The 21,423-nt window shown below is 35.6% G+C and overlaps 1 protein-coding gene across 3 annotated transcripts in view; it reads right to left on the bottom strand.

The window, feature by feature from the left end:
• LOC123682145 (protein gustavus) overlaps nucleotides 1-21,423 on the bottom strand; it is a 123,918-nt gene that overhangs the window by 6,925 nt on the left and 95,570 nt on the right. The window contains exon 1 of one of the 3 annotated variants that reach the window (XM_045620582.1): nucleotides 14,422-14,802. The exons of 1 other annotated variant lie outside the window; for it this stretch is intronic. In XM_045620582.1, the coding sequence (XP_045476538.1) occupies nucleotides 14,422-14,444 (23 nt within the window). In that variant the 5' untranslated portion in view covers nucleotides 14,445-14,802. Of the gene's footprint in view, nucleotides 1-14,003; nucleotides 14,093-14,421; nucleotides 14,803-21,423 lie in introns of those variants that run through there. One more of the 3 variants, XM_045620581.1, reaches the window with a different exon arrangement.

Below are 21,423 nucleotides of genomic sequence, written 5' to 3'. Positions count from 1 at the left end.
AGTAATGGTTAACGTATTTCTTAGATAATTATTTTGGTTGTTTCTATTATCCGATTGTTAGGGTCTGAGAAGAACCGTTTGCCAAACTAGGTAATTTTTTAGAGTTCATAATGAGGGTATTCGGGTTTGAACCCTAGTCATCTTGATTGCATCTGTTCCCTCTAACCACTGTTCTGCCAACATCACTAATAACTAAGCAGGTACAAACGATCTGAACCCAAAATTCAGTACAGATGTGCTAAGCGGCGTTCAATAAGCCCATAGTAACATAGATTTTATGTTTAAAAAGGAAATTCAAATCAAGGGAAAAGTTCAAGGACAGATCCTTCAAGGAGATGCGCTTCTCTTTGAGGGATGTGTCCTTAAACTTTCCCACAGATTAGATCGCTAGAATTATGTTAGTTTGTTAATTATTAATAAATCCTATATTTTGAGTGAATAAATTACTGAATTTATGTAAGAGTTTATTCATAAATAGCAAATGTTCGTTAACTATCATTTGAAAATTTGTTAACAATGAATTTATGTTATTTGTGGAGATAACGTAAGTTTCTATAAATTATTTATCGCCGAAATATATTGAATATTTTCAAATACCTTGTAAACAAATATTTTATTATCTATTAATAAACTTTTTTGAATGCATAATTTAACTATTCATGAATATAGCAAATATAAATTTGCTGTGATAGTTGTGAATAAATAACCTCCAAATAAGTGCTTCATTAATAGAAAAATATGGATTTCTCTCAGTGAACCAAAACATCATACACTAACGCAACCAAATCCACACCGACCATGAATTTCCCAAAAAAAGAGCAAGCCCTCGTACTAAATGCAATTGGAGATCTCTGAAATTCCGACTACATAAAAGCCATTGGTAGTTTAATAGGACCAAAATGTATCTACTTAGTAACGAGTTTCTTCGATTTTTTTGAGGAATTAAATGCCCTTATGATATTACTTACGAGAATTTCGCAAAAGATGAAATTTAAATAATGCAATAGTTGGGATGATTCAGAATAATAGTATAATATATCAAATGATAAAAAATATAAACTTGTTTTTGAAATATTCTGAAGCTCAACTGTTCAGAGTAGCAAGAAGCTTATTTGAAAATAGGTCAATGGCTACATACCTAGAACGTAATATTAAAATTCACAAAAAAAAAACATGATTCGAATACATCTTGCTCTACAAAAAACTTTCTTCATACTGTGAAATTTCAGATTATCTAGAACGTTATTGACGATCTTCACGACATTTAGATGATAGTGGTAATTACTAAGTACCTATAGTTCAATCACTTGTCCGAAACGATACTTCCATTCAGATTCTTATTACTATTTAGTTGTTGCATTTTTATTTCAATCATTTCAAACGATCAGGAGTGAATTAAGTTGAGTATGCTAGCTATACGATTATGACGGATTTCTGTTATGTTATTTAGGGAATTATTGGAAACGAAAATCGATAAAATATTGTGAAATAATACGAGTTTCTACTTTCATGCCATACCATTGAAAGTTACCAACGAGGAAATGTAAAAAAACCTCTGTATGCTGTTAATTGAATGGATTTTGGTTGTATAGACCTACAGTTTTCGAAAAATGTATTTTAACAACCTAGTTGAGGTCCTTCTAAAGTCACTTGATCAATACTTGATCAATATTCGATTTAAAGGGTCATTATAAATGATTAAAACATCGCTAACATCTTTGAATTACATCTTATTTTGCTGCTTTATAAAAATATTGTTTCTTCTTTGATTCAAGTCAAATAATTGATATGCAGGGTCTTTATAAATTATTGTTCTATCGCAGTTATCTTTGAATTATTCTTATTTTGCTGCTTTATAAAAATATTATTTCTTCTTTGATGCAAAACAAAGAATTTATATGCAGGGTCTTTATAAATGATTGCATATAAACATCGCACTTGTCTTTGAATTATTGTTATGCTTCATATAAATACTGCTTTTTCTTCGATTCAAGCCATAGAATTGATATAGAATGGGACTGACTGTGCAATTATCATGGCTAGGGATTTACGGCTTGGCTTGATATTCAAGCTACTTGGCTTGAGCTTGACTTGATATCAACTCAAGTTCAAGTCAAGTATAGAAGTTTTTCAATGTCAACTCAAGTATTTATTTATTAAGTACTTCTTTACATTGAAAAACAATTACTTAACTTGAAATTGAGTTGATTTCAAGTCAAGCTCAAGCTAAGTAGCTTGAATATCAAGTCAAGTAGCTTGAATATCAAGCAATATCGGACTTTTAGTCAGTGGCGGAAAAAAAAAAACAGAGGCAACTGAGATGTTACAATCATTCATAAAGTCCCTGTAAAATGTCTTTTTTCTTCCAAAATTGGACAGTGTTGCCAAATGCGATTGTTATCGATGCAAAAACGAGCAATAGGCATTTCAAGCGTACATTTCAGTTGAGTAATCCCCGATGAAAAATATTATAATTGAAACATTACCAAGAATGAAGACTGGAGTAGATGGGCGTAACATCGCCTTCAGCTTGATGTACGAGCTTGCAAACAATGAAAGAACGCTCACAAAGATGATAGTAACGAGCAAGTGTTACAACATTCAAGATCTTGACCTTGACAGATGATCTAATCTCTCCACGCTCTACGGAGGAGAATCCGAAATCGCAGCTTACTTCGATCTCGGCCGAGAGGAGCCAGCCCACGGGCGACGTTGTCAAATCGGGCGGATTTTTACCCGTTTTTAGGGAAAGATAGGAAAAGTGCTTGGATGCAACAGATATCGAATATTTGAAAGTAAAATCGGCGTATTTATGTTCGAATTAACAGTATTTACCTCTCGTCCTCAATTAGACCGAACAAAATCGTGATTCTTTCACAAAGTACGAATTATTTGTTATGGCAATATCTGTCTTGCTCAATCTGTTGTGAAATCAGTGCAGCGTTATTGTAAACCATCATGTACTAGATTTTTCATCTTCTACTTTCGAAACACTTTAAAGTTGCTGTATCTCTTTTGGTCCAGATTCGTTTGCGATGGAAATTTGGAGATAACGTAAACTATTTAATGTAAATAATGAAATTTACCGGCGATAATGATATTTAGAAAATAGGCAGTTTAAAAATTTGAATGACCAATTGAATTATTAGTTATTTCGATTTATGCTACCTTCTGTCTCGTCTTTCAGATATTTTCTTCACTCAACATATAAATAAGCATTTTCATTGATAACACCATAATGAGTGAATGAAATAGAAGTTTCTGAATACAATGTTTTATACAGCACAAATATAATTTATTTTCAAATTGTTACTGTTTGATCTTATCGACCTTTTGAATCTGATTCTGTAATACAAATATTTCCTAAGATTTCCCAAAAAAAAGTCATCTGCGAAATTTTTAGATAATGACGTTGTCCCATCAATTCTAGATTATCTTCCAATTTTCATTGACAAAAAGAAGAGAGAGCTCTCTCTTTCTCTCTGATAAAAGTTCGATTCCTGGTGAAATTTGAAAGTAAACCAGAACCGCTGTAACATTCAGGAAGCGATTGGTGTTGCTCTTAAATCAAGAGAAATGTTTTTTAATTGTTTCACACATTTTTCAACTTTCATTCGATATTATTAGGTTGGTACTATAACCGCTGTTCAGCCACTCTCTTGGCCAACACCTACCTCTATAGGTCAATTGCTACGCAACACGCATTTTAACATCATAGAGGACTTTCAAATCGCATTGGAAGAACAATAGCGAAAATTGCCATTTCACTTGTTACAGAAATCCACGCTTACTATGATGTAATTACGATTGTACTTGTATTGGCGCTCTTGCAACGTTACTGTCACTTTTACCAATTCGAATGATGAATCTTCTAATTTCGGTCCGAGTTAAGAATGAGGGGTCTATCAAGGGCGTAGAAATAGGGGGGTACTGGGGGTAATTACCTCCCCCAAGGTTTTCAAAATACAAAATTTCGAAAATCTCGCAAAGACGAAGACAGAAAATTTCACACACATTCAAAAGTCGTACAAGAGAAAAAATTCAAGAAAAAAATCATAGAAAGACTGTTTCAGACTCGGTTTCAAAGAACATTTCAGGATTCTTGGAATTTTGATAAGAGAAGGGCGATAAGAAAATATTTTCTATGGTTATAATATTGTTGAAAGAATTAATTCACATTTCATTCGGTCATTATTATTTTATACAATGAAAGTATAATGAAAACAATCAGAAATGAATTAACTTTCAATGAAGGCGATTTATCATTAATACATACGTCGATATTCTTCTTCTTCTTCTGTAGATCTACAACTCTGGGTGATTTTGGCTGACCGGACTATAGCCTTCTATGATTGACGGTCGTTGACATCATATAAACTGTTCATTATTCAAAATAACCATCGATCGAAGTTCATCAGCCTTATGGGCAATTTCAAAGTCTTCAATGAATCACCATATAATATCAAAACCATCAATTACAAGCAGTTTGAAACAAAAACCAAGAAATTGTTATTAGAGCTAGAGCCATATTGTTTGGGAGATTATTTGGGTAAAACTTGATTGTATTTTGTATTTAGGACACTGTTTTTTCTGTGTTTTTTTTTATGAAAACTATCATTTGAAATGAAGATAGTTATCTATCTATTATCATTATTATTAGTGTTTGCGATATCTACAAGCTACAAGTAAAGTGATCATAAATCTGTTTACAAAGTTGGTTTCTCAACTATAAACTCAGTATATTCTTAGATCGACAATGACAGAAAATCGGAATAATATCGAGAATAGAAATAAAATTTTATAGAGATAGGATCCTTGAATGCTTTTCGTAATAGCTTTCAAAAAAATTTTTCCGTAAAGCCTTTGGGAGAACCGAAAAAAAACAGACTTGAGATAAAATAAATAGTTCCCTAAATGTCCCGTAAAACTGACACACTTGAATAAATCTGACATCACCGCCAAGGCTTCGAAGGATAAAGAATTGTTGAAGTGATTTATCGAAGAAAAATGGATCACTTAACAGCAGGGGAGAAATAGGGGTAGAAAAAGAAGGGTGCTTAATTGTCATGAGGGTTGAATCAGAAAGGTTTCGTCCTGATAAGAGTTCATCAGGATCGTTCAAGATTTTCATTCTGTAATCTGCAAGTAATAAAAAAACGTAAAAACCGCTTTTAAAAAGAAATCAGCAGGAAATCATTGAGGAAACACAGAAAGCATATTCGCAAACGTAATGGAGAAATTCAAGTTCGTTCAAATGAGAGATATTCCTATATTTCTTCAATTATTCGTAATTATTTGTTATTCAATTGCGATGAAATTCTTGTTGTTGCAGCATATAGGTTATTCTGGTTCCCATTCAGTTATTTTCATTAATTGGGAAATATCAGGATGTAAATTTTAAGAATAGTTATTTTTTTTTTACAGTCAGATATTTATTTTCCTAATTTGTTGGTGCATTCTTTCTAGCGAACTTAATTGGTAGAGAGTAGTAGAGTTTTGAAATTTTTCGCGCGTTTAGGTAATTTTTTCTGATGAATATGATTTATTATCTGCTCGTTGCTGAAGACATCTAATTTCTTTGCTTTATACAACAAAATTCTTCCTTTCGAAAATTGTGATATCCTTTGGGGAAATGGCTATGTTTACTTTTTTTTCTTCATAATATAATAAATTCATGTCAATCGAATAATCCATCGTTGTTTTATTGCAATTTAAAGTTCTATAGCTCTAAAAAAACACCCTTTAGTTCGTTTTCAACAAATGCAAATCATTTAAAAGAAATAAATCTATACATTTTGTTAATTGAAAAATACGTTAGGTGGTCCTAAGATCTGTTTTATTCATGTTTCATAAACCATGCCAAAAATATAACGAGAAAATGTCTTATTTTCGAAAATTTTTTTCAACATCATAGATAATAGATTTCTACAGATACAAAACGAATAACCTTGAGATTTCTGCATTTCACAAGATAGTAAACTGAAATTGATGTCGAGTTGTTGTTAGTTTTTGACACCATTAACGATGGCGCTTTCATAATGGAAAACTTGGATACAATCCTAAACTGTTTGTTAATCGACCTTGTACTAGAAACTTATATAGTACCAGCAAATATAAATTTTAAAACGTTACTTATGACAACGGACGAAATCAAGAAAGCATTGCGGATGGAAGATAAGACCTTCCTGAATACATTAACAATACATATTAACAACTATCGTGTAATGCTAAATTGGTTTTTGACACCGAAAAAATATGGGGACAGATACAATCTTAGTTGATGTAAGAAATAATTTTCATTGTTATTGTTGCTTCTATTGAAAATTCAATGTTAAGGACTAAGAATGCCGATTAGAAAATCTTTTAAACTCAAATCATTCATTTTTATTGAATTTAACTCATAAAAATGAATTTTGGATTAAGGTAATTCGAATAAAATAATAAAGACTTTTTACGAATGAAGGTATTCATATATAAAATGATTTTACTGATTTTTGTCTGAAATCATGGATATTCAAGATAGAAGAGAATATTTATTAGAACAAATTTATCTAATATTATGTGTAGATTATGAAAACTATTCACATATAAAAAAAAATAACAATTGAAATGCAAATAAGACAGATTATAACAATTCCTCAAAATCTGAATCATCGAAGAATCCATACAAAGATTTCAATTATTATTAATTATTATCACATGTGGAATATAGTATTATCCAGCATCCACAGTATTGACAAGAATCAACAGAGATAGTGTTAAGAATTGTCACATCACTCAACAGCCGATAATTTCGTCTGGTGGTTCTGGGATTAGGAAACACCGTAAATCCCTAAAGCCTGGTTTACATCTGGTATTATTCGTACTTTTTGTAGAATTCATTAGCATTCTTTTTTCGAAATACTCCACTTTATCATTTTTATAGAGTAACTGTATTCACTTTTGCTAGAGATTTGAACAGATAATAGGCTGAAGTCAAAATGCAGCTAGAAAGGCACATTTACCCCTGTTTAAACTAAACTTCTGTTTGGTCTGTTTGGTTTAGTCAATAAACAAACCAATAGAGTAGAGTAAGATTGCGAAGAAGAGGGAGGTTGTAAACCAGGCTCTAAAGTGGGCGCGCCAATAACAACCCGCCAAAACTTCAATTCAACAATTTGTCGACAGTGTTGCCAGGTTGTACAAAAAGTATTGGATTCGGGAATAATGACTCGAATATCGAAAGAGCTCTCGCTCATTTTCTAACGTCCACACACAAGTCAAAACCTCCTTTTACGGCCTCGTCCGTTTCCACATACTGGAAAGTGACTAGAGACTCTCGTTTCGCCATTGGTAACGAACGAAAAGTTGGGAAACGACACTTGGCGTTCGTTCCGTTGAGAAAGATCTTCCTACAACATTAGAGCGTTTCAAAACTACACGTCGTTTCGGTAATTTGGCTCAAAGGTAGAAACAATGGAAGAGCGTAATCGACGTGTGCACGTAGGTAGTTTCGTTTTGCGTCAAACTCCCCGATTGTCGGTTTGTTGTTTCTCATGGTAGAGATATAGTCGCAAGGAGAACACAATTCGCATTGTGAAGATCCAGGAAAAATGATGTTGCTCAAAGTTTGCTCTTTTTTTTTTCATTGATTAGTATTGAATTTCACAAATGCCTACACTTATTCTTTGGAACTGTAACGTAATAATCGGTTATTATGGCAACACTGTGTATTAGTTTTCGACATTTCTAATGTCATTTGTGTTCAATAGGTTATGCCATTGAATTCTGGAAAAATACAACTTTCAACAACGTTTAGAAATTGTTAAATCGAAATCAGAGCTCCTTCTTGAATGCTGGGAGAAATTTAAGAACAATTCAGAAGAAATAACTTTACGCTATATAAGAATATCAGTACCAAGTATTGCACGACTTTCAAATTTGTCTACAAAACGATGAATAGTTGTCTACGAAATCTTCGAGAATTTCTCAAAGTATTCAGAAAAGAGCACTCATTTTGATAAAACAATTCAACAATTTCTAAACGTTGTTAAAGCGTCTATCCTTTCATAATCAGATGCCATAACCTACTAACACAAATGACATGAGAAATGTCAAACAATAATACACAGTGTTGCCATTACTGCCCTTCAAAATCATCATTCCTATCAGAAAACCAAATGAAAAAGTAACACATGGAATTTAACCTCGTATTTCAAATTTTATCATATTGCGACTTGAGTGGGTATTTCTTTTATGGTGATTAATTGTTCGTGTAACAGCAATTTATTCGTAAAATTTATAATTTTAAATCTGTAATTATGCAATTGAAATTATATGTCTACGTTATATTTTGTATTTTATGACTAATTGTAGGTATAATGTAACAACACTAATGGTATTTGCAGTTGAATGGCATACATTATTCCTTCAGGGGTTAATGGATAGAGATAATCATTTCTTCATTGAAAATCTCGAATTGATAAATTAGTCGTAGCTAAAGTGGAGTATACTACTCAAAATAATGGCTATTATTACCTCGAAATATAACTCCCTTGCCTCTTAACTGGATTGTAATTATTCCCCAGGAATAATGCCATTATTGGCGTGTGGCATACTCTACTATAATAATAATAATTACTATTGTTGAATAAGTGATGGGATTTCAAATATTTCAATCAATTTTCGGGAATTTTGTTTATTAGGGTATATTGACTGACAAAATAGTAATTTACAATGGTCATTTAACGGGTGTTTTTTTTTCAAGGTATATAACTTTAAGTTGGCATTACTGTTCAAGATGGCTACCGATTTAACAGCTCTCAAAGGATTTATTCTCAGTTTGGTTTGGCAATTCATCATGAATAGACTCACGCCTGAACAACGATTGCAAATAGTGCAATTTCATTTCGAAAATAATTGTTCTGTGCAGAATACGTATCGCGCACTACGTCCATTTTATCGTCGAATTTTATTTAGATTTGAAGCGCACTTCTGGTTGAAAGGCTATGTCAACAAACAAAACTGCCGCATTTGGAGTGAAGCTCATCCTCAAGTGTATGTCGAAACACCGTTACATCCAGAAAAACTGACTGTTTGGTGCGCTTTATGGGCTGGTGGAATCATTGGTCCGTACTTCTTCAAAAACGATGATGGCCAGAACGTTACAGTCAATGGTGATCGGTATAGAGCCATGATCACTAACTTTTTCATTCCTGAATTGAACAACCATGATGTCCAGGAGCTGTGGTTCCAACAAGACGGCGCAACATATCACACAGCTTGTGCCACAATCTATTTATTGAAAGACACTTTTGGTGACCGCCTAATTTCACGTTTTGGACCTGTGAATTGGCCTCTAAGATCTTGTGATTTAACACCGCTAGACTACTTTCTGTGGGGCCATGTAAAGTCATTGGTCTATGCGGATAAGCCACAAACCCTTGACCATTTGGAAGACAACATTCGTCGTGTTATTGCCGAAATACGGCCACAAATGTTGGAAAAGGTCATCGAAAATTGGACGTCCAGATTGGACTACATCCGAGCCAGCTGTGGCGGTCATTTGCCAGAAACCATATTTAAAATGTAATGCCACAAGATTATCTTGCGGATAAATAAAATTCATGTCAATCGAATAATCCATCGTTGTTTTATTGCAATTTGTAGTTCTATAGCTCTAAAAAAACACCCTTTAGAACGTTACAGTTTAGTTTACTGAATCGATACCTTTTTAGAAAACGACAATACGAAAACAACAAAAATACCCATAGAAAAGCAACGACACTCCCCGCTGTTACAATTTTCTACCAATCGTTCCATTTTATTATCTTGTTCTATTTGTAGACCAGCGACACAGAAACCTTATCGGAGATTCATTGAACAAAGAAGATCGAACAAACACAGCCGTCAAATTTAATGCTGTTCCTAGCCTCCTGCGATCGGACCGCCAGTCGTTAAATTGATAAGCACCCCCTGTATAGCCAGGCTTCGTAGGGCCGCTTGGAATTAGAGCGTATCTCTCTTCCTTTTTTCCCCTCAACCCCCTTTGGATTCGGTTCTTGGGATATTGCCTTCCTTTCAGCCAGACCGTAAGGCGCGCCAGATATCATTGAGGAGGCACAAATGGGAAGAAACGGGCGAACGTTTGGACTCCATTGAGATAGGATCGTACGATGCCGTTTTCTAGTTCTTTCGGGAAGAGTTATTGAGCGTAATCTGTGCTTTTTATTCAGGAAGTATACAGGGTTTTCTCGCTCTAGGGATTTACATCCGGGATTGGCAATGGTGTAGCTAGACCAGAATGTAGACTAGTATAGAGTCGTTTTTTGATGAGGAAAAACAGAAGACGGCATAGTTTGAAATTTCATTGCTGTAATGTAAAAATGAAGATGTTTATTCGTAGGCTTATCAATGATTTGTTTAAAAATATTTAGGTCATTAAATACTCGAATAATGAAGGAAATGAAGAGGCCAAGTCACTTGCCAGAAAAGGTGCACAAACTCCTAGCATTGGCTTGGAACCTTTCTGTGGTAAAGACAAATGTACCTATAAGAAAAAGTTTCAGGAGAAGGATAAAACCGAAAGAGAAACACTCTGGTGGAATCTTCCTGGGTTGGGTCATTCCAAAAAGTTTCATTGAAACTTTGACACTGTGAGATCCAAGAAGTATCTGGATCTTAGCAAGAGTATACTACAGCTCCTCACCGGATTCCTCACAGGGCATTGTCGCCTCAGAAAGCCCCTCATGAGAATGGGTCCAGCAGAAAATGATGAGTGCAGATTCTGTGGGGAGGAGGAAGAAACTCCGGATCACCTGGTGTCGGAATGCCTCGCCATCATTAGCCAACGCAAAATCTGTTTTCGACAAGAAACTTGTAGAAGTGAGGAAGTAGCCTCCTTGAAGCCATCCCAGATATTAGAGTTATTAGAAGGAGAGCTGTAGATCACGTTAAGGCAAGAAAAGCTCTGATGGGGGGCACAATAGACCATTAGGTCTCAGTGCAATGGAACCCCCTTAAATTAGAACAGAAGCCTTAACTCAAATAATAATATTGCCAACAGGAAAAAAAGCACACTCAAAAAGGTGAAGACAAGGTGGGTAATTGACTTCAGGTAATCCATTTTGGGAATGATCAATGATTGAAGAACTAATTGAAGGCATCTTCCATAGCCAGCTTTGTCCGAAATTCAATCTAGCAAAACCCAAAACCACTTCCGATAAACCGTCAACATATTATGTTCCCTCCCATCGTTAAAACTCATTACATCCCACAGTCCCACCTTGAAACGCCGCCACGAGCAAGAAAAACATCGTCAAAGTTCATTCGCCCATACCGTAAGCACTTAATATTCCTTCCTACAACCGGCATACGTAACCTCAAACCGGAAATGATAAAACGAAATAAAACGGCATTCCCATCAGAGCACCGAAATCAAGAGTGTATAGCGCCGATAAGACGAAAAATATCAACATGAGAATCGACGATGTAGCAGACAATCGAAGGATACACGCCAGGGAGGATATACGTGAAAACGGAAACGATAACCGTGTCACAGGATACAGGACGGTTCTGGGAAGCCGCGGAAGACGAGAAGGGTATTCCGTCGGCCCACGAACCTAACGTTGCGTAACACCTTCGCCTGTGAACTTGGTTTTTTAATGGAAAATAGTAAGTTGTTGTCTATGTAGATGATTTCAATACTATTTGTTGCTGAGGAAATTTTATAACTCTGTTAATTCTATATAAGAGATGTTTTTATATTAAATGACCTTCGTTAATTATTTTTGTCTTTATTATCTTGGTTGAGCAATTCAATCGAAAAGACGTCTTAACAAAGTTTGCATGCAACCTTAACGATTCCATTGTATTGCCATTTTCCTAGGAAATAAATATCAATTAAGGTTGTATGATCAAGGAACTAATATGTTTTATGAACTTTTGGCTAAAGTTTCGAGAATAACTCGTAGATGACAACTTGCAAAGTGCTGTGGATAATCGAAAATTTAATCAGGAGAAAAGAGGTTAAGAGAGCACTTATTTGAACGAAATAGTGGCCTCTGATTGTTCCATTTTACAACGGCAGAAATTATTACTTTTAGGAGGTAAAAGACTGGATAAAACGTCAAAATCAAATTATTTGCGTATATTGCGATATGATGTACAAAACAAATAATAATCCATTACGAAAGGTAAAGATAGAAGTAAAGGAGATGTAGATGATGAGAGAATAAAACTAAAAAATAAATCTTAGTGAGTTATTAACCCTAGGAAATCACGAATATGAATGTTTTATGATCAACAGTTCTCTTTGAAGGCAAAATAGAGCATTATCCGATAAATTCGAGCAAGTAAGAACATTCGTCAATAACTTTCGATGGGATAAAACAAACCATACGATCAGATCGTCTTACGTTACGATCGTGAGCCTCTAGATTTCAACGAACTCATTAAGAGAGCACGATCGTAATTAACTCTGATTAAAATAATTCATATTTCCTTCAGTCGAGCGACTCGATGACGCAACCGTTTTCCGTGAATCCATCAGGCCAGAATTCCTCTCGATTCTCAAGACCTGGATGTTGGTAAACGTGACTCATTGGATAACTAACTATACGCTATACGATTCGATGAAAAGGCATTCCGCGAAATATGTTTCCGTTTCACATGTCAACGAGTCGCATGAGAATTATTAAGGAAAAATGCGCCAATTGTCATGGGAAAAATTTTTCTTGCATTTCCTGGGGGACCCCCCGAAAAGGTTTTTGAATATCTAGCAGATAAATTGCATCAGGAATTACACAGTTTGACACTGTTTCTTAATGCTAAAGAAATTTTACATTGCAGTATTCTTGCAGTATTTGCAGTATTCTTGCAGTATTTGCACTTTTCATTGTTTTGTTTAGATTTTATTCATTCATCCTATTAGAGGTTTGAGAGAATTCTTATCGACGCCAGAGAAATAGCGAAAGTATCAGCAGTCCCACAAATTGTACGTCAAAGAAGACCAAACAGTTTTATTACGAAAGCAGTGAACTATCAATGAACGTGTTCTTCTCCCATACCAGAAATAACCTTATCATTCCACCATGAAAGAGTTGGAGCAATTTAATAATATTGTTGGGATTAATTTCTCAAATGTTCAGCTTAACTGAAGACGAATTGAGAAAACCGTGAGAAAATTTAGTTCAATAAAACGTATGAAATGCCTATTGCAAGCGTACGATGATATAACAGCTCAATCAGTTATCGAAAACATTTTCAAGAATGACTAATTTCACATTCTGCAATAGCAATACGATACCCTTCCTTCTGATTTGATTATAGATTTGGTGAAATCTAAAACCACCAATAAAAAGACAAGAAAACAGAGTTCTGTATTCATATTTCATTTTGTCCTTCTTTCAGTTATTGTAAAGAATTTTAGTTTTGTTCTGTGACTTTTGGATTATTGTTTTATTTTTGTATCTCGTTTGTTGTGGCAGTTGGTTAATTTATGAAATGCATATACAGAGCGAGTTAAAAGTATAGACGCCATCTAGACATCTGAATATTTGAACTCCGGCGAATACATCGTATATACAGCTATAACTCTGAAATGACGGCATTCAGATACCTACATATAGGGAGCATTACATGGAAAGTATTCAGAATTTCTGAAGGAGTTCAAAAGGCCAAAAATGTACAGGGTGATCCTTCTGAAATACCTAACATCTGACAAAAATGTAAATACCACCATAATATCTATTCATCACAGGATTCCTACACAACCAAATCTATGAACATAGTTCTATTCGTTTCCGAGATAAATGAGGCGTACCATACTTAAAACTCACTCTGCATAAAAAGCAATTATAAGTAGCTTTTCGCGTCGTGCGAATGTATATCACAATTTAGCACTTAGGCCTTTACTTTTGGCCGTTATAAAGTGCTCAGGCAATCGATAAGCCTCTCAGCCGATAGAAAACCAAGTTGTTTTCCCAATTGGCGCACCAATTTTTCCGTTTTTCCAAAGCACTTACGGTTTCAAGTTTCCACTACTACCACCACCGTTGGGTATAGGGGTAGCATACAAAATACGTCGCGTAGACCTCATTCCTTTGTCTAGCTAGGGGTGCCTGGAAGCCCAAGTGAATAGACGGACGAAGCGTTGCTATAACAACAGAGTTACGTACAAACCCCAATCTCACCCTTCAAGAAGGGGATTCCCGTTCCCATTGTCATCATCGATTCGTTGGCAAGCTCGAAAGAGCCTCGAGGACGAAGATACCACTTCACATCTTTTTCGACAGCGATGATTTCGAAACCGAAACAACCTAGACCGAGTTGGGACACTTATTTGGCAAGGCGGAGTGTTTCGCGTATTTCGCAAACGGGGTATTGCGCTCACGTCCGAATTAGAAAGTGCGGGTGACACCTGTCAAAGCGTCCGGGACTCACCTCCTCAGCACCACGGCCTTCATAGTTCGGTAATCCAAAAGGCCACACGGTGTATCCAAGCTAGAAAGACGGGGTCTACGTCCTCTCACAACAAACACAAGACGGTAGCAGCTGTGCGCACCAAAACACGTGCAGAAAGAGGCACAACGCGACACATGTGTGAACCGTTCTTCACGGCCAACTGCCGCGCACTCTCTTGTACACTCTCACAAACACGACGCACAACCACAGGCCTGAACTTCCACTAGTCGACTGAATACTGATCACTGACAGAGAGAGGAGGGTTCGCTCGGCGATTCAACCGTGGGGCGATCAAAATGGTAGGAACTCGTTCTGCACCGTACAGAACGTCGGGACTGTAGCGTGGCCGGCCTAGGACTGATGCGATTTCACACGTTTCACTTTCTATCAGCGCCGCCGATTGAGAAATTTCATTGTGAAGTAGTTTTTGCTTCTTGGCCGAACGTCAATGTTACGTCCCGCGTGACGTAATGGTGAGTCGAAACGTAACCGGCATCTGGAGGATCGACGGTTTGACCCAAGGAGGGCGCAGATGGGACTTTTTATTTTTTTTCGGCCTCGGCGGGTTATGAGATTCGCGATAGAGAGGTTCGGAGGTCTAGGCGAATGAGATCTGGTGGTGTTGTAGCAAACGCCGTGGCCGAGCACTTACTAGGACGTCGGGTTGGTATGAATTAGGTACCTGAAGTAGGTAGATAGTCCAATGAGCATGCTTATAACGCATGGTCATTGGTTACAACCTCCCTTCCCACTGGCAGGATGGTCAGAAAGACACAAATCGGTAGAAGGGTTCAAGCTTTTGTTCCAAAATATCATAAAAGCCTTGCAACTTATAATATGCGGGCTCATTTTATATTTCATTTGTTTGTTTTATTTTTTAAAAGATAATGCAGAGTATATTTTCAATAAATTGCAATTAGTAATTGAGCTGTGGGTAGAAAATCTCAGAAAGGATAAGCAGAAGGACCTATCCGATCATTAATGTATCGTTACATTTGATGACTGTTTCAATTTTCTTCGATTCAAATTACCGAAGTAATGAATGCTTTTGAAGCTATGTTTTGCATCCAAAAAGACTTGAATCAATCAATTACCGCTTGAGATAGGAATGACGAAGTTGCTACAGAAATCAAAAGATGCTACGGCGAACCGAAAAAAACCAAAATATATCTAGTGTTGCATTTAAAATATTGAAAATAAGTCGTAAAATATCATTGCCTGAATTAAATAAAAGTGATACCTATCTGAGTTTTGTACTAGATAAATACAAATTTATTGGTGCCCCACTTGGGGTGCCAATTTGAAAAAACGGGAATGAGTTTGGCTAATCTTGGAAAAGTTGAAATGTTAATAATAGTTAATTGACTCTACAATCATTCATTTCGAGAATATGAAATTAAGTTTGAAAAACTTTAGTATGAAAATATTAGTTGACATTTAACCCTATATAATATCTCTACAGAATAACATATTCAAGTATATTCAATGCAGTTTAATTTAGAGAATGATCTCTCAGCCATCTGAGCATTCGAACATAAACCGTTTAGACAAATATGATTCGATGTTGTAGAGCTAAAGCGGCCATACACGACAAGATAAAAAAACGGAAAACGAAAACCTTCAAGCGAAGTTGCCGAGCAAAATCTGCGTAATTTACCCGGCAAATCGAATCGGCAAATACGCGATTTAAAATAGCCGAATTCCGCCAGTCGTTCCATCTTCCAAAAAGCGACAAGATCCGAGAACGCGGCAAATACCTTCGCCCCTTACGAAGGGTAATCACGGGCGGCAGGAGGGTGGTGGTAGAGGAAGCAGCCGCCGTTTTTCCGGCAGTCCTCTCGCCATCCCAGCCAAATTATTAATTCAGCGAGCGAAAACACAGCTAGACTGCGAGCCTCGCAAATTGCATTTCCTTCCACGCGACGACCGAAAGAAAAAAAAAACGCAATTCGATCCGCGCTCAGACGGTGGAAAAAGCGTTAGGTTGGCGACACTGCCGGACCAAAGACGCCGCCGGCGGAAGAAGAACGGAGCAGTTGACGTTTGTAGCGTTTCCTGTCTTATCGACAGAGCGCTCCCATTATGCCATGTTGCATAATTGTCGTTATCGGCCGATATTTTCAGTCTTTATTCATTTCCCCTATATTGCCAATTTTAACGATATTATTGTATTGGTCTTATTCGGGTCCATTGAATGAACGCTAAAATTATTAAATCTAAATCTGAATTAAATCTATTAAATCTTCTATTATAAACCACAAGAATGCCCATTTACTAACATAAATGAATGATAATCCATACGAAATCAGCTGAGATTCATCTGTAAAGACTTTGTTTTCGAATTCATTGAATAATGTGGCAATATATTCATGTGTCTTCTATGTTTTTTTTTTTTTTTTTGGAAAGCTGATCTTCGAAAATGTCAAAAATTTATTTGCTACCCTAAAGAGCGCTGCTTATTTCCACTTGAAAATCCCGAAGCACCAACCTCTGCACATAAATTATGAATCAGAATTTCGACGAAACCGATGAATTATTCTGAGAACAAAGAATATTTCCCAGCCGTTGCTCTTAATAAATCTCATATAGACAGATGAATTCATCGAATCGAATTTGTATCATCGTAATGGGTAATAGTTCCAGCCTATCTATAGAATGTCCTTTCTATTGAGACCTTGAAAGGTTCAGTTACTCGGAACAGGATCCTAATTGAGATTCGTCGTTTCAGCTCATCAAATATAAGTTGTCTGAATCGGATTGAATCGAGCTTGTTTTGTAAAGCTCCTTCTGACGGGGCTTTTTCCTTGTTTCACTAATGGTACGTGCCTCACAATATTATTCGATATGAAGGAATTCTATGGTCTTTGTTCTAAACATCGAAACGAACGTACAATGATTAATTGAAGTTGTAAAATGTCGATACAATAATAGAACTAAATTGAGTTTGAAAGGTTTTCGATCTTTTTCTAATGGAAAAAAATATTTCTTACCGTTCCTCAAATTCTCAAACTGATATATCTAACTACTATGGTAACTATCCTACTGTTGAAGCTTTGGTCTACACTACACAAATTAGGTTTCCGGGCATCAACTCACCTGTAAAAAAAAGAAAGAATTAGTATTTGGATTTTCAATCGAAAATATTGATGAAAGTACACAAATCAAAATGTCCTGGCTTTTGACATGCCGTAGAAATATGGAATGACCTGATACAAGACAATTTATGACTTTTTTGGAACAAATTGCTTTGGGAAACGAATAAGGAGATATGAAGCAGATTGTCTATAATATTGAAATCCCATCACATCAACAAATACAACAGATTTTGGGATACACTAATAAAATGAGAAACGGCCAAAATCTGGTCGAGTAAAGTAATATACAGTTCGTCGATATGGGCCTTAGAGTAATAAACATAGATAGATGGAGCATATGTCATTTTCAGTAAGCAAATTTTGTCCCCAACATGAACTTTCAAATTTGACATGAAGCGCGCGGAAATGAAAACATATCAGTGATACGAGATTTCACTCAATTCGTGAGTTTCTTCACAAAGAACGCACTTCTTATGGCCATAGTGAATCAACGTTTCATATTAACTCAAAATATATTGAAATAAATACCTAAATACATCAGAAATTCAGAAAACAAACTTTAAGTGCGCCAAAGGATGTGAAACAACCGATTACACTAGAAGAGCAAAAGTTGCCAAACCTTGGATTTCAGTAGGTGGATACAGAAAACAATAAATATTCTGCTCATTTTTAATTCGACAATTAGGAAAAATATCGGATTCAAAATATTCAAAGTAGCCAATTCAATCATGAATCACTCAAATAAATATATTTCATTCAATATATACATTCATAACGATATAGACAAATTGTGGATTTGAAAATATATCACAATCTGACAACGTAATCTAACCATGTTGGGGACATGTAAAAATTGCGTATACTTCCTCTATCTCTGTTCATTACTCTATGGTTCAAGCCGAAGGTGGATAAATCGAACAATTTTTATTTTTGAGCAAATAAAACATTTGCTGCATTTACGAAAAAATTTTGTTGCTCATTCTTGTAAGTTCTGAACGAAAACGAATAGGATCTAATAGCTCATTGGAATATTTATTTATAATACAAGTGCAGAAGGCATTGATATCCTTCCACGAGTTCAGAATTCAAAAATGAGCCACGAAGTGGCGAGTTTTTGAATGAACGAGTGGTAGAATGAGCCTTCTGTACGGGTGTTATAAATTATTTTCTCTAATTCATTGCATTTTTATTGAAATTAATGAAATATTTCCATAAATATCATTTAGTGATTTTTGCATTGAAAAATGTTGGTTGGCAGAACTGATTTTTTGAGGCAAATTGATGAATTGACAGATAAAGCCGTGGCGGAAAGTTCGGAGTACCAACATATAATAATAAAATATAACCATGGAAACTGTGCGTTTCTGATATATTCTCGCACGATTTTGTTCTACCAGATGTGGAAGAATGAACGGAATAACCACAGAATTAGAGAAAAAAATATTCAGAATGAGTTCAGCTATCATCTCTCGACGTTCGTCATAAAGCTGGTAGAACACCCTGTATACCTCGAAAACGTCTAATCAAAAATAAACAGCCGAAATAAACAAATACATAAATCGTAACAAAGACAAAATTAAACGGATACACCGCATTCACCGAACTCCACAAAACCCAGACAACAAAGAAAAACCTAGCATATCTAGCCTCTAATACCCCCGGAGGTGTGTACACCAGACCATCAGGCAACGTCGACCGACATTCATATCAATTCCGAGAAAACGAAGTTTATCCACCCCCGGAGGACCAGCCACGGGGTCTTGGACCAACTCGGAGTCTCGAGTTGGCCGCGCAGAGATACCATCATCGGGACATCGTCTGGAACACTTTGTATACACCAGACACATGAATCATAGCTCGCGGTCTGGGCCGGAGTGGGGAGGGGTAGAGAGGGGAGCCTTCTGTGTGTGTGTTCAACCCCCCGGTTCATCAACAACGGGACTGGAAAGAACTTAGAGGGTGGGCGGTATATTGACCCCCATTATGTGCGTTCACTGTGCCGAGTTTGGCCGGACAGAGCCGAATTTAGACGAATGCACAAATGTAGATCGAACACGCAAGTGGGGATCCCCAAGGTGGTGTCCTAGGCCCGTTAGTTTTTAATATGTATTTATTTGACGTTTAAGATAGAGTGGAGATTGAAGGGAATTAAGGAAGGAATTGATTCCTGTTGAAAATATGCTTTGGTTAACAAAATGGTGGCATTTATGGCTGATCTTCATTCCTCAAATGAATGTTAGTGGATTGACAAAAAGAAAAATATTGTCCTCATCAACTAGACTTTCAAGAACAATATGTATTTAATTTGAGAAGAAATTTTATTCAGGCTGCTAGAAGCTCAAAAACTCCAAACATTTTCTTTTCAATGCACTTATTTCTACATAAATATATGCTAGTTATTCTGAGAGAATGAATTTATTCATTTTCCTTATAGAAAGGTCAACTTAGAACATTCAAATCAATATTATGTTTCAACCAGAACAGATTGCTATACTTTAGTAAAAACATAATGACTAAAAGTTATCTTTACAATGAAATAGAATATAATGAAGTAATTTTTATGTCAAATTGAGTAAATGAAGGAATAAATAAATAAAATGAATGAATAAGTTTACCTTTTACATCAAAATAGTATTTACGAAAGATGACAATAATGAAAATATAAGCTTTTTCGTATAATAGATTTAATTGTTTATATCAGAGAACTTCACTTAGTACCTAATAACGCATTTTAGTAGCCTCTTTAAGTTTTACTTTACTGGATTTTGAAACATATTTATCCGAATTGAAAATATACACTTTTTGTGTGCTCAATATAATCATTGAATTATTCAGGAAGATTTGAAGAATTAAGAAAAAGAGTAACATTTCAATAAAACTGAAGGACTGAATTCTTTTGCTTTACGATATAGATTTATTAAAATGAATGTGAAGAATCTTTGAAAAATAAAGTGTTACCGCAACTGTTTTTTATAATTCATTTCTTTTCTGTTATTTCCCAAAACTGTTCATATATAAAATAACTACGAAGTGGATGCCTTAATTGATTAGACTTTATCACTTTTATCTCTTAAAATTGATGAGTTTTATATAGCCAAAGTCTTAAAATCGGCTACCTGTGAATACCTTCATCGAACATTTAAAGATAAGAGCGAGTAATAAAATATAAAATCTACATATTTAAAGTTCATAAAACTGAACAATAAAATAACATTTCTTCAAAATATATTACGTAACAGATGATCTGTTCAAGTTCACGCGGAAGCTTAATATATATTTCGTATATTTATTTCAACCGAAAGTTTTTTTTTTATTTATTTTAATCTTAAAATAATGGGATATTACAGCGAATATCACATGGCTTCAGCTAATGCATCAGTCATTAAAAGTTCAAACACAATCAATAAAAGAAACAATAGTTTCTAAGTTGATACAGCTTTTAAGGTTCCCAAATTTATTTAAGACAACTACAAGCATCTTTGTGTTCCATTCTAAAACGTCATTGGTCGTCAACAAAGTCGATAACTTCGAAACTATCAACAAACCCGAAAACATAGCACAGAAAGTAGGTACAAAATTACAAGACAAACCCATACCACTCTTCCGTCCTTAATACCCCTCTGGCAGACCAACCACCTACAAAATAAGAACCCCTCTATCGAACAGCTGACTATGACAGAAGCGGGAACAACCATCAACGCATATACATAGAGAGGACAATGACCCACAAAACAGGCCTACTAGAGGGTTCCTTCTAATGGAGGATCCTTAAATTTTTGGTCTATTGACAAATGCGGGGTGTCGAGGGGAGGGGAACCGGTGGAATTTTTTCGAAAGAAGATGGATAGTGGTCCTTTCTACCTGATGGGCGTGGTATGAGGGATGC

The sequence above is a fragment of the Harmonia axyridis genome, chromosome 6, assembly GCF_914767665.1.
Source record: "Harmonia axyridis chromosome 6, icHarAxyr1.1, whole genome shotgun sequence".
NCBI lineage: Eukaryota > Metazoa > Arthropoda > Insecta > Coleoptera > Coccinellidae > Harmonia > Harmonia axyridis.
This window is presented reverse-complemented; position numbering and strand designations above follow the sequence as displayed.